This window comes from Dioscorea cayenensis, chromosome 2, assembly GCF_009730915.1.
Source record: "Dioscorea cayenensis subsp. rotundata cultivar TDr96_F1 chromosome 2, TDr96_F1_v2_PseudoChromosome.rev07_lg8_w22 25.fasta, whole genome shotgun sequence".
NCBI classification, from domain to species: Eukaryota; Viridiplantae; Streptophyta; class Magnoliopsida; order Dioscoreales; family Dioscoreaceae; genus Dioscorea; species Dioscorea cayenensis.
In genome coordinates, this window is record NC_052472.1 from 17,473,711 (window position 1) to 17,486,911 (window position 13,201).

Sequence of the window (13,201 nt, forward strand, 5' to 3'; positions counted from 1 at the left end):
CCTTTCTCTCTTATTTTCCATTTTCTTCGAATGTTTGTCGAAGTCTGTAGATGACGAATTATATATATACACTTATGGTTAATCCAAACTTACTAACTTACGTTGGGTTCGGTCGCCTGTCGGTGCCGGTGGGATAGGATTTTTCCATAACCTTAAGTTTTGACTTTTTGACCAAAGAAAGTCTATGGAAGGCTATTTTGGTAATTTCGTCATTTAAACTCATCGATAACCTCAACAAGTCTTCCCCTCTTCCTTCTCATCACTCTGCTTCGTTTTCCAGATCTCACGTTCCCCGTCTGCTTCTGAGGTGAATTCCTACTCGATTTTCCTTAAACGAAGTCAAATTCTATTAATTTCTACGTAATTTGATTGGATCTTTGATATGTAGCTCTTTGATTTTCGGTGAAGAAGAACATGTAGTTTTGTGATTCTGTGAATTTTGATAGTTTGGCGAAAATGTGGTTTTTTGTTTTTACTTTTTTGATTTTTTTGCATGTTTTAGTTGGAGTTTGTGAGGGTTTGGATCATCATTTGGATTTTTGACTGTAATGAGATTGGAGGCAGGTTGATTGATGTTTTCTTGAGGATCACCGGGAACGTTGGCAAATTTATCGTTTGTGTTGATTTTTAGGGATAGCATTACAGTGAATGTTTTGTTTTTGGAATTGTAGATCTGAATTGATGACTTTGTTTGTATGGCATTGAGCATTGAATATGAGTGAAAAAGGCTCGCAGGATTTTGGAGTTGCAGTCCTTGTGATTAAGCAAACTGCTACCTTTTTGTGCCTGAGAAAGAAAAACCAAAGCCAGAAGTCTATTTTGTTTACTCTCGTCTGTCTAATACAACAGGTTATACATGGTCGTAATCGTATTATTTGCATGATATATTGTTGGTAGCATTGAGAAAATTGGAATTTTTCAAATGGAAAATGCAGCACTTTCTGAGGTGCTTATTGAGTTAGTCAAGCAGAATGCTGAAGTCTTGCATTTAATTGAATGTGATGTAATTCTCATATGCTATTGGCTTAATCTTCAGTTGGCCTTGATAAGGGTAAATCCTTTCATAGTTCTTGATAAATATTTCATTTTACCAATTTTGTTCTGTTTTATATTTATCATTTAAATTTTGAGAATGCTGTCTGTCTAGCTTTCATTTTGAGAATGATTTTTTACAAATTGGAAATTTTTGTTCACTTGATGTTTTCCTGTTGTGGGGGAAGGCTCCTGCTTGACTTCTGCTGTTAGTAGATTGCGAGATTTAGTTGCAATGGAGGCGAAAAATGGTAATGACAGTTTGAGCTGTGATCCTTTCTCTGTGATGCCGTATGATCAGTGGGTTTTGATCAATTGTTCGGGGTCACGCCCACCAGGTCGTTATAAGGTATAATTTTATTTTGAACTGGCTAGCCATGTATGTGTTATCTGTGTATTTTTCTTTGTTAAAAAAAATGTGATTTTTCGTGGCATGGCTTAAAACCATATACAATGGGCATCTCACTCTATTTTTCTTCCTGAATCATCTTTTGGCTGGAGAATAGCTGTTCTCTATCCTCTTTCAAAACTGCTGGGTTACTTTTGAGTAGTAATTTACTGGAAAAGTTTACTTTATTTTATTTTCAAATTCTACAGCATGCGGCAGAAGTGTTCCAAGAAAAACTCTATGTTGTTGGGGGCAGTCGCAATGGTCGATATTTATCAGATTTTCAGGTTAAGTAGAAACTGAGCTGTCATTCACAATGTAGTGAACTTTTTTATTCTTATAATATCTGATAACTTCTGCAGGTTTTTGATCTTAGAACTTTGAAATGGTCTCAGTTGAGGCTAAAAGTAGATACAGATGGTTCAAACCCAGAAGATGGTGCGTCAGATTTATCCTTCCCAGCTTCTGCTGGTCATAGTTTGGTGAGGCATAAAAGTTTTAACAATTTACTTATTGATTTTCTTGTTGTTCAATTTTTTGTATGTCACATGTTCTGGTGTTACATTTTGTAGTTCACTCTTAGAAATGTGTCCAATTTAATAAAAAATGTATGTTGTCTTTAATCTCATATTAATTTATTAGAATCTTCTCAACTTTTATAGGATTATAATTTACTTTTAGGGATATAGTATCTTAATCAATATTAATTTTCATCTGAATTCTATTCTCCATTATTTTCTTTTATTTGAAAATTTTCCAGCAATGACTTCCTTCTAGACACCAAACCTGCCCTAACTTGGCTTCTGAGTGAATTTTTATCTAAAATTTGTCACTCTCTCTTTAGGTCAAATGGGAAAACAAACTTTTGGTTATAGCTGGACACCAAAAAAGTTCATCAGATACTGTCACAGGTTTGTTTTAGTAGTAAGTTGCTAACTTTCTTTTTGGTGTCGCAATGCTCTATTAATGTCATACAGTATTATATAGATGTGCTTGCTTGCAAGCAATGATGAACATCCTTAACCTCTTTTGCTTATGCAAATGAAGTGTAATCACATTCTTTGCTTTTACTTGCATATTTAAATGCAGTATGACATTTATAGTCTATGTTTCATGTGCAACTGCTTGTTTCCATATGAAATTGCTGCTCTTGTCTTACTTTGCATCATGACCCTCTGATCCAAAATTAAATAATTTTTACTGTTGATGATAAGAACAACAATTTTGAGAGAGAATTTTAAATTAAAATGAGAATTCTTATCGAATGAGGGTGATGAATGTCACTTATTAGCAGATATTTCTATGAGGCATCCTAAAAATGTTACTCTTTTTAGTTTGCTGTTTCACTGCAGTAGATGGTTGAGATGTGCAACTATGCAGATCATGTTGCATGTGTTACACTAGTAAATTTGTGTAACTCTTGCTGTGATTCATATATGTGTTTGTGCTTGAGTATATTTCTGCTAAATGTTTATGCCATTTTATGCATGTTGAAATGTCGCTTTTGGAAAGAAATCAACTTAATTTTGGGGGAAAATAATGATTTCTGTGGTGTTTCTGAAAATAAAAAACCCAAAATATATTTAACTTATCCTGGACCAAGTTGCATCCTTGCTTTTCTATGGTGAGGGCATGCATTATGCATATTCTACTTATCCACTTCAGGCATGACAGTTGGAATTATTGAAAATAGCACCTATAAGGCTATAACTGCCCTGCCTGCGTTCTTTTTTGTCTTTTGAATTTACTGTGGACACAGTTCATTCTAGACACCTGATTCTGGATGCCTGCTTGCAGTTTGGTCAATTGATCCAGAAACTGGCAGCTGCCATGTAGTGAAGACTAATGGAAAAGTTCCGGTACTTATATCTTCTGATAATCGAATTTCTGATTCTTGAAATTTTTGTGTATAATTTCAAATTCACTGATACAATGTTGGAATTTCATAAATGTGGTCTTAATCTTTCATGTATGACTACCTCTGCTTTCGATAATCAGGGAAGTCTATTTAAGATTTGGCGCTTTTCTCTTTCAGACAGCCCGAGGAGGGCAATCTGTAACATTGGTTGGCTCCAGAGTAATAATGTTTGGTGGAGAAGACCGTAAAAGGCGGCTGCTCAATGACCTTTACATTCTTGATCTAGAGACCATGTCTTGGGATGTACTAGAAGTCAAGTAAGTGTCAATTTGTTTTCCTTTACTGTGAACAACCAAGATGAAGCTGTATGTTTTTCAAGTTCTTTGTTTTAATTATTATTTTTATGTAGGAAACAATCTCCAGCCCCTAGATTTGACCACACTACTGCAGTGCAGGGTGACCAGTACCTTCTAATTTTTGGTGGTTCTTCTCATTCTACCTGTTTTAATGATCTTCATATACTCGACTTGCAGACTGTAAGTTCCATGATTTTCTTTTGGATCTCTATGATTCTAATGTTCATATTTATGGGGAATGAATGAAGCTGATTGTATGTACGTTGTCAAACCCTCATATGTTTTATGAGTTTGATCTAAAACATATCCTGTACCTAATTTATTTTCTTTACTTGGGTCCTAAATTGTCATAAGGAATTACAATGGCCATGGATTTCTAGGAAAGTTTTTTATTAACTTATAAAACAAAAACCTAGTGATAACAACTAATAGGAAGGAAAAAATAGATGACCTAATTTGAATGCAACAGCACTAGATTTCTCGGCACAAAAGGCTTACATCACTTAAGATAAATAATGTTATTATGTAAACTTTAAAGCCTTTGTACCATGATAATTACCTTACACTGATGGCAAACTTGACAGACATTTTCTGTAATAAGTGAAAAAACCTAAGACTGACTGTACAGTTAAATTTACATTACAGATGGATTGGGCCCAGTCAGATATTCGTGGTGCTGGGGTTAGTCCTAGAGGTGGTCATGCTGCTGTTGCCGTGGATGAGAACTGGTTTATAGTCGGTGGTGGAGATAATTCTAGCGGTGAGTGAATTTTCTTACGGGAAATAGTGTGTTTTATGTTAAACTCTTTATGGGGTAGTCTATAATATCATCTGAAACAAAGGATAAATTTGTTCACAGGTGCTCCTGAGACTCTTGTATTGAATATGCCAAAGCTTGTGTGGTCGATAGTCACAAGTGTAGGGCAACGAGATCCACTTGCCAGTGAGGTTAGTTGCTAATCCCATTCACTTAAGTCTCATGTTTTATATTTACTTTCTCAGTTAGAAGTTTGTTGAGGAGTTATCCATATAGATATTTTGATTAGTGAATTATATGACATTTTAGATATCTAAGTTTTATTATCTGCATGGAACTTTGGGATTGTTGTCTTGGTCTATCCTGTTTGTTAGTGTCAAATCTCAGGGCCATGCTTTGGATTATAAGCTTCTTAGAGAAGACTTATCTAGGATGACATCTTAGAGGAACCGCTAAAACTCGTCTATGGAAGGTGGCTCTATGTTTCCATCATATCTAAAGATAAAGATGGTTCACCATAAGTAGAAATTAGTCTGACTTGTTCGGATCTCTTCTTATGCCTATGGTTACCCATTTCTTGGTATTGCATGGCTTCTTGCACAAAAAAACATTTCCTTCTTGACTTTCGCTGAGGCTTTTGGTTATGAAGCATAGCTCTGTTGCTGGGATTGATGAATTGCTGATTACTAGGATGATAGTTGAAGCCTGCAAGATGTATTTGTGTGTCATTGTTTTGGATGGAAACTTCACTGGTTCTCCTTTATGTTCTTTGGCATTTTACAATTTGCAATTTATTGCCATGTTATAAATCATTGTTATATTTGATCAATTATTTTGTCACAGGGCCTTACTCTCTGCTCTGCTATGATAGATGGAGAGAAACTTCTAATTGCATTTGGTGGCTACAATGGGAAGTACAACAATGAGGTATTCAAATTAATGACTGATTTTTTTCCTACAAAAAGGTTGAAGTTTAGTGCTGGTAAGGCCAATCCTTCCATTACTGGAACAGGATTAGATGCCATCTTAATATGATCATCTGCAAAGTGAAAGCTAGGATTCCTGTTTTTTCATGGCTGAATGGTGCATCAGTGTCATCACTTGCAATCATTTACCTCATTTTCTTTCTTGTGTAATATATTGTCTGTTCACATACCATCGATCATAACTAAATAGATTATTATGAGATTATGGAAGTTTCAGAATGAATCTTCATACAAGACCCATAGATTGAGGTCTTTAGGCCAGCTTCACTTTTTTGTCATGCTCTGGAGCACCACCTGTTTGATCCCTGATTTCACATTGAGGGCATGCCTTGATAGCTGAATCATATGTAGTCTGGCCTCATCCATGCGTTGTATACAAGCATACATGCATGATGAAGCTTGTGCCTAAAAGAGTGAGAGAATGTAAAGAGTGAAATATATACCATTAAACAACCTCGAAGGAAAGGAAAATCAATGAGTCACCTAACTGCAATTAGCTAAAGGAGAAAACATAGCAGTAGTGTTTCTAGCTAAGTGCTCTTTAATCTACTTGCATCCGCATACAATTATTTTCAGAACATACTTCTTTATTAAACTAGATGGCCTTAGAATTTGCCAGATTGACTTTCTCTAACATGCCATTGCTTTGCATGCGCCAGAAAGATCATGTAATTTTGTTCTGCAGATTTTTATTTTAAAAACCAAGAAACTGGACTCAACACAGCCTCGACTTCTTCAGTCAACAGCAGCTGCTGCAGCAGCAGCTTCTGTTACTGCTGTTTATGCATTGACAACTGCAGCTGACAAAGAAATCACAGTGATTGCGAAAGAGGAAAAGCCCAAAAAGGTGCAAACCCAGGAATCCACAAAGGTGGTTGCAAACTATGATGCACTTAGTGCAGAAAATAAGATTTTGGAGTCCAGGCTTATGGAAATACGGGCGGAAAACTTGAAGCTTAGGGGCAATATTGATGAATTGAATAACTCCCACACTGAACTATCAATAGTAAGTATTATTATATCAGGATGGAGAAACAAAAGGAGATTGATTTTCTATGCTTTTTCTTTTTCCTGATCAGTCTTTTTCAACCTTGTGTAAGGAACTGCAATCTGTGCAAAATCAACTGGCTGCTGAGAGCTCGAGATGTTTAAAAATAGAGGTTTCTCATGTCTTCCCTGGATTTGAGATATCTTAATTTATGCAAGTCTCATTTGATAATTTATTAGTTCTTACTTTTTTTATTTTGTATTTGTTTTGAAGGAACAAATTGCAGAAATGCAGAAGAAGTTATTGTCCCTCAACTCCATAGAGCAGGAGTTAGTAGCTCTTCGTGACCAAAAAACTCAGATAGAAGTACATTCGGCTGAGCTCCAGAAACAAAGATCAGGAGGTGTTTGGAATTGGATGACTGGTGCTTCTTAGAACACAAAACAAACATCTGAGTTCAATCTCTTGCACCAGACCAGCTACCAAATGGTTAGCACTTCCCTCCTGGATTCCTTTAATATGTCGTAAATACCACTCATATTAGCAAAAAAAAATGAAAATTCTCTTTGTTATTTTGGAGAAATACAAAAGTAAGCAATCAAACATCTATTTGTATTGATATTTTTTTTGGGTATAAACAAACAGATTTTGCTGTTACTTGTGATGACATATTGCTGCATTGAATATGTTCAATCTGAGCATATATACTTCTTTGATTCAATTAATAAAGCCGCGTCTTCGGCATGAAATTCAATGCTGATGGTTTGGTTCCTGTCTTTTTGTATGGAAATTTTTGCTTGCTTTGCAGCTTGGAAGTCCTCTATTCTGGAAAGAGAGACAATCTGTTCACTGATTAGGTGTGTGTTGAAAGTGAATTTACAATTGTTGATTTAGTGAACATTTGGATTGATGACCTTCAGTCAAAAACATTAGCTGTGACTTGATCAAACCTGCAGGGACCTCATTCATTTACATCTGAGAACATATCATATCTTTATTATTTATTGTTTTGTTTTTCTTTTAAGAGTTGTTGAATGAATCTTTTGTTGGACAAAGGGGGCATTTATTTTTCCAAAATATCAAGAAATGAAGAAGTGCTCAAAAGTCCAATTTTTTTTTTTTACAACTGTGACCAGTGTTGTGAGAGACATGTGACGGATTGGGAATTGATCCAGCCTGTGTATTTTCATTCGGTGACACGGGGTTTTAACTGCCTGTGTATTTTCATTCGGTAAACTGTGATAAGTGTTGTGTTTTATACTTTTATTACGTTTTACAAGATTAGAATTTGACTATTAAACTTCTTACACTAATATATTTTTGCAGTGTGATCAATGTTGCTTGGCTATGAATTTTTTTGGCTGAAAGTCGTATTTCATTGAAATGGTGAGAGGTGGAAAATTACATTTTAGAAGTTTATTTTACATTTATATTACAGGAAGTGAAAAAAATTTATCTTACGTTACAAAATTTATTTTACGTCACAGGAAGTGAGGGAGTAAAAAAGTTTATTTTATATTTATTTTATAGGAAGTTAAAAACCTTAAAAGACGCTTCCAATGAAATTGAGATGACTGAGGGGAAGTGTGACGGAGAGAGATTGTACATATTGGCCATTTGTTTTATAAGTTTTAATTATTTAAATAAATTTACTATTTAACAAATATAAATTATTAATTAAAAAATAAAGTTTTAATTTTGAATTCTTATACTGTTATTATTAAATGATTCAGTTTAGAGATTAAACTGTTCAATGCCAACATTATCATTCATTGTAGTAACTAAATATTTCATCCGATGAAGGTTAATTTAACTTTTTTTTTCAAGGATATTTTACCAATCTTTGACAAATAGACGACAAACACCCCATTTAAGGGAGTAAGTCGTGACGCTGCGCGATGTGGGAGAGCAGCTCAACGCCGACCCACGTGCCCTCACCTTGAGTGGACATGGGATTCGATCTCAGGTCCTCCCCGAAACGAAAGCCCTACATAAGGGACCCAGTACCAATTGACCTAAAGGTCGTTGGTTATTTTGCATTATTAATTTTTATATATAATTTTACCAATCTTTTGTCTTTAGCTTACCTTGCATTATTAATTTTTATATATAATTTTTCTTTGTATTTTAAATTTTAAAAATATTTTATATATAAATAATATGTTTTCACCTAAAACTAAATGATAAAAAATGAAAATAGAAGAAAAAAATTCTGGCTAAATACACTTTTACAAAGTTTTTATTAAAATGAATCAATTGTTTAAGTCAATGGAAGAAACATATTAAAATATTAGAAATTATGTCGGCAAAAATGACCTCATGAAAGTGAAATTTTCAAGAAAATCATTTCTATCGAAAATAATCCAAAGAAGTTCAAAAATTGGCCAAAAAAGAGTATTATTTTCCATAAAAATGAATTAGGGGTCGACTCATGGTGCCCCCACCGAGTCTACTTTGATAAGAAGTGAGCTAAATTTAGCGAGGTTTTTAATTTTTTTAAAATTAAATTATTAGGGACTAAATGATAGTCTAGGTTGATTTAAGACATTATTTAGAGTATTATTTGTTTGTAGTTTAGATTTTATCTCATTGATATATATTAGAATATTATTGTCTTACATTTGTTGATTTGTGTCATATTTTATGCTTTTATACATATAGCTTTTTATGAGGTTATTTTTTTATATTATTAATATTTTATCATGATGATTTAGTGACAGATTTTTGGCAAAAATCATGAAGACTCTTATTAATGAAACACTACCTATTAATTTTTTTTTAAGATAATATGCTATTATTATAATAAATATTTTAATACAATTTTTTAAGTTTGTGGCTCTTGAGACTATTTATAGTTATTACCACTATTCACCGGGGGTTTTGTTTATGGAGTACTCTATTATCAGGTTATTAATTTCGTCCGTGACCTTCCAGTACTATACAGACGTTAACCCTTATACATTATGTTATAATTTTGTGAAGATATTTTTTTATAAACAATTACCTTGGTAGAGTTATTGTGATCCTATATGTGAGAAAGTGTTACTTTTAAAATTTTAAAACTATTTTATAAAAAAAATTTATAGATAGTTGTCTCTCACTTTAGATATTCTTTACCTGCCCACTTGTCTCATGTAAGCTTCATGTTTGTGCATTCATTGTTGAAATATGGTTGAAAATAAACATATGATATTGATTATAAGTATAGAAAATTAATACAGCTAGATATTGGCATATTGCATGTGGCCCATCCTATGATGTATATATGGACTATTTTGATCAAACTAGAAGATTTCTAGGAAGGCATCTCATTTTTGTCTTTTTTTTTTTCTTTTTAATTTTTTTTTAAAACTAGATTGGAAGAGACGTAAATTTAGAATGCTGATAAAATGATCTAAAAGCTATATAAGCTAAATAATTATAGAGCAAGTGTTTGGCTTCTTGTTATTTTTAATAAAACAATAATTTTTTTTAATGTGATTTAACCTATGGGCTATGTAGTTTCCAAGAGGTTTCATATCAAGGTTTAATATTTCATTGGATGAAAATTAAGCCAACCTTTGTACATTAATCGGATTATTATTATTGCTAAAATAAAGATGTATAGCTTTGAGAACAAAATTATTAAAATAATAAATATGAATAATGTTAATATTATAAGGGACATCAAGGATTTTAGTGAATGGAGAGTACATCATACAACTAAACCAAATGATAATAATCTAATATAAAAATCACCTTAATTAATATAATACATATACACAAAATTAACATCCTACTCTAATTAATAAAGTGCCATTCATAAATAAAAATAAAAATAATTAGTTGACAGGCAAATTAAGGAGATGTTTTCTCTCTATTGATTATTTCTTTTATAAATATAGACAAAAGAGATGTTTAAACCCTCCATTTTTGAGTTGAGAGGGATTCTAGATCAAAGAAGTAAATACCACACTCCTATATTTTTTTTCTTCTTTTCAAACTAGTTTTTATTGTGAAAAATAAAATTAAGAAGAAAAATTAAGGCCACTAATCCAAAGTAAGTTCAGAAAATTTCACAGTTTTACCTAGTCAATAAACCTTTAAATAATGGCTAGTGCCTAGCTAGTGGTCTACTTCATCAAATCCTTCTCTAATCCTTTAACTTTAAGATAAAGTTGAAATGATGCCAAGTTTTGCTCTAACCTTTCTCCAAATTGTCACATATTTTCAATTATTCAAATGTTAAATATTAATTTAATTATTACAATAAAGCTAACATGACATTCAAGCTATCAAGATCTTCAATAAAAATAAAACACCAATAAAGAGTAAAAGCATGAACCAAAGATCATACTAACTCCACCGCAAAAAAACATATTTATATACTTTATTAAAAATTCCTTTCACAATGGATGTTAAATAAAAAAAGTAGCATGATAGTGTATTATGATTTATGAGATAGTGGATAAGTGGCACAATTTGAAAAGAATCCACTAAGTGGAAAATAGACTTAAAGTTTAAAATTAATTTATACCAAACGAGTGAAAGAGTGACACTTGATCATGGTGACTAAATTGTCAAAAGGTTCCACTTGCTGCATCCCAAAACGCTCTCATTTCACACGTTGTTTTGTTTCCACGTGAAAGTGAGAGCCATGCATGCAAACCCTATAAATACCCTGCCATTGCTTCTCAAACTCTCACAACAAAACATAACTAATTAGTACTCTGATTGAGAACAATATGGCTAAGAACACTAGGCTTGTGGGCCTTGCATTCATTCTCTTGCTCACTATAAGCCTCACCACTGCCTCTAGGACTTTGCACAAGGTTAATCATTCCGGTGGTGGTGGCGGTGGTAGTGGTAGTGGAGGAGGAGGTGGAGGTGGTGGTGGCAATGGTAATGGCTCTGGCTATGGCTCCGGCTATGGGTCCGGTTATGGTGAAGGTGGAGGTGGAGGAGGGGATGAAAGTGAAGCTTATGGCAGGGGGGGTGGCGGCGGCGGCGGCGGTGGCGGCGGCGGCGGCAGTGGAAACGGTGGTGGCTCTGGGTATGGACAGGGTTCTGGCTCTGGCTATGGCTCCGGTGGTGGTGCTAACGGAGGAGGTTATGGCCGCGGAGGAGGAGGTGGTGGTGGCGGCGGTGGAGGACGTGGAGGTGGCAGTGGCTCTGGCTATGGCTCTGGCTCTGGCTCCGGATATGGTAGTGGAGGTGGGAATGACGGAGGAGGATATGGACGGGGAGGAGGTGGTGGCGGTGGCGGTGGCGGTGGCCAAGGATCGGGTTCTGGCTCCGGTTATGGCTCTGGGTATGGCTCCGGTGAAGGTGGTGGTTATGGAGGTAGTGGAGGAGAAGGGGGACACTACTAATTATTAGTAATTAGAGCTTGTTTATCTTGCTATTATGCATGTATGGATCATTTGGTCCCTTGCTTGATGTAATAGACTTTATGTATGTAATGGAGTATATATGATAATAAAGTTAAGTATTAAGAGAGAATAAATTAATTAAGCTTGTGATCTGATATTACTAGAACTTGAATGTAATTCATGGGAATGAATGTTGATTTTGATTGAATTTTAAGATTAATTGATTGATTAATTAGATAATTAATTTTGTAAGGAAAATCATCCTCCCTAGCTATGTTTTTAAATTTTGAACTACGTGAGTTTTAGAAATTGAAGGAATGGTGCTTAATTAAGGTCAAGGTTTATCATATATATATATATATATATATATGAGTTTTTATCAATAAAACACTTATCTTTTTCATGGTTTATTGTAGATAATTGTCAAATATTACCTATATTAAAATGAGAGATGATCCAGACGAACCAGTTCCATGATAATTACGATGGAACCAACATGTGGCTTATTTTCACTCGTTGGATCATCTTAAATTTTGTAACTTTTAGAACAAAGAGTAGCAATCTTTTAAGGTAATTACCAATGTATCCCTATATTATATAATAAATAAAAAATAAAATATATAAACCCATGATTAAAAATGAGTCAAGTCTAGGTTTCGTAATAGACTAATAGTTACCACGGAACTAAGTCCATTGAATTATTTTTTTATTAAAATATTAAATGTGAATTAGTTAGAGTAACTGTGCTTGCGAGAAAACAATAACAAGAATATCCGGATGTAAGAAGGGAATACAATTGTATAAATAATGAAATTGAAAAAATATATGTCCGTACATATTAAAATATAATTATATTGAACAACTATTTTTTATAAAAATTAATTTAATAATTAAATATAAAATATATAATACTATTCTTGCAGAGGAAGCGAGTTCAAACTTTAAGCCGTGAAGAATGAAGTCATAAATGTCACAAAGATCCTTGGCCATATATATATATAATATACAACACTTTTTTTCAAACTCAAACCTGGTGATCCATAATGAACTTATAAATAAATATTTTTCGCTAGCAATAAAGAAAATTATAAAATAAGCTAACATAGAGTAATATAAAATGAAACAACGGCATATAAAACTATTCCTTTGTTTTTACTCATATAAATTTCTTAAATTTATTATATATTAATATTATTATCGATTTTTTTATTTTTTAACTATATAGATAAATTACTATACATATTTTATTTATATTTTAATCATACATTAAAAAAAAAATTAAATCTTAATTTCGTACCGAGTGATCAAATGCTTTGCCATTCGATGATTGTGACAGTGATTATTTTTTATTTTTAAAAACTATAAATATATAAAAGAGAAAAAACAAAAGACAAGTGTATTACCCTGGCATTTATGGAGAATACACCTAATTCAAATTGAGGGCACCCAATTCAATTGTTTATTTATTTTTCTAAAACCAATTTT

General features: G+C 33.2%; 2 protein-coding genes across 2 annotated transcripts; both read left to right on the forward strand.

Annotated features, from left to right (window-relative positions):
- The first annotated feature begins 246 nt into the window (after positions 1-246).
- On the forward strand, positions 247-7,119 carry LOC120279796 (acyl-CoA-binding domain-containing protein 4). Its single transcript, XM_039286603.1, has 14 exons — positions 247-307; positions 1,221-1,381; positions 1,630-1,707; positions 1,783-1,902; positions 2,265-2,331; positions 3,218-3,279; positions 3,456-3,595; positions 3,688-3,814; positions 4,280-4,394; positions 4,494-4,582; positions 5,235-5,318; positions 6,063-6,383; positions 6,478-6,537; positions 6,639-7,119. Exons 2-14 carry the CDS (start codon positions 1,268-1,270, stop codon positions 6,798-6,800), a joined length of 1,539 nt encoding a protein of 512 aa, XP_039142537.1. The 5' UTR covers positions 247-307; positions 1,221-1,267; the 3' UTR covers positions 6,801-7,119.
- A 3,935-nt stretch (positions 7,120-11,054) lies between these two features.
- LOC120271032 (glycine-rich cell wall structural protein 2-like) lies at positions 11,055-11,882 on the forward strand. Its single transcript, XM_039278090.1, has one exon. It carries the CDS (start codon positions 11,090-11,092, stop codon positions 11,714-11,716), a length of 627 nt encoding a protein of 208 aa, XP_039134024.1. The 5' UTR covers positions 11,055-11,089; the 3' UTR covers positions 11,717-11,882.
- The last annotated feature ends 1,319 nt before the right edge of the window (positions 11,883-13,201 follow it).

Bases quoted from the DNA above. Each gene is read 5' to 3' on its own strand.
- LOC120279796 (XM_039286603.1), top strand. From the start codon at position 1,268: ATGGAGGCGAAAAATGGTAATGACAGTTTGAGCTGTGATCCTTTCTCT. The intron at 1,708-1,782 runs GTTAAGTAGAAA...TAACTTCTGCAG, and splicing joins GATATTTATCAGATTTTCAG to GTTTTTGATCTTAGAACTTT. The intron at 4,395-4,493 runs GTGAGTGAATTT...ATTTGTTCACAG, and splicing joins TGGTGGAGATAATTCTAGCG to GTGCTCCTGAGACTCTTGTA.
- LOC120271032 (XM_039278090.1), top strand. From the start codon at position 11,090: ATGGCTAAGAACACTAGGCTTGTGGGCCTTGCATTCATTCTCTTGCTC.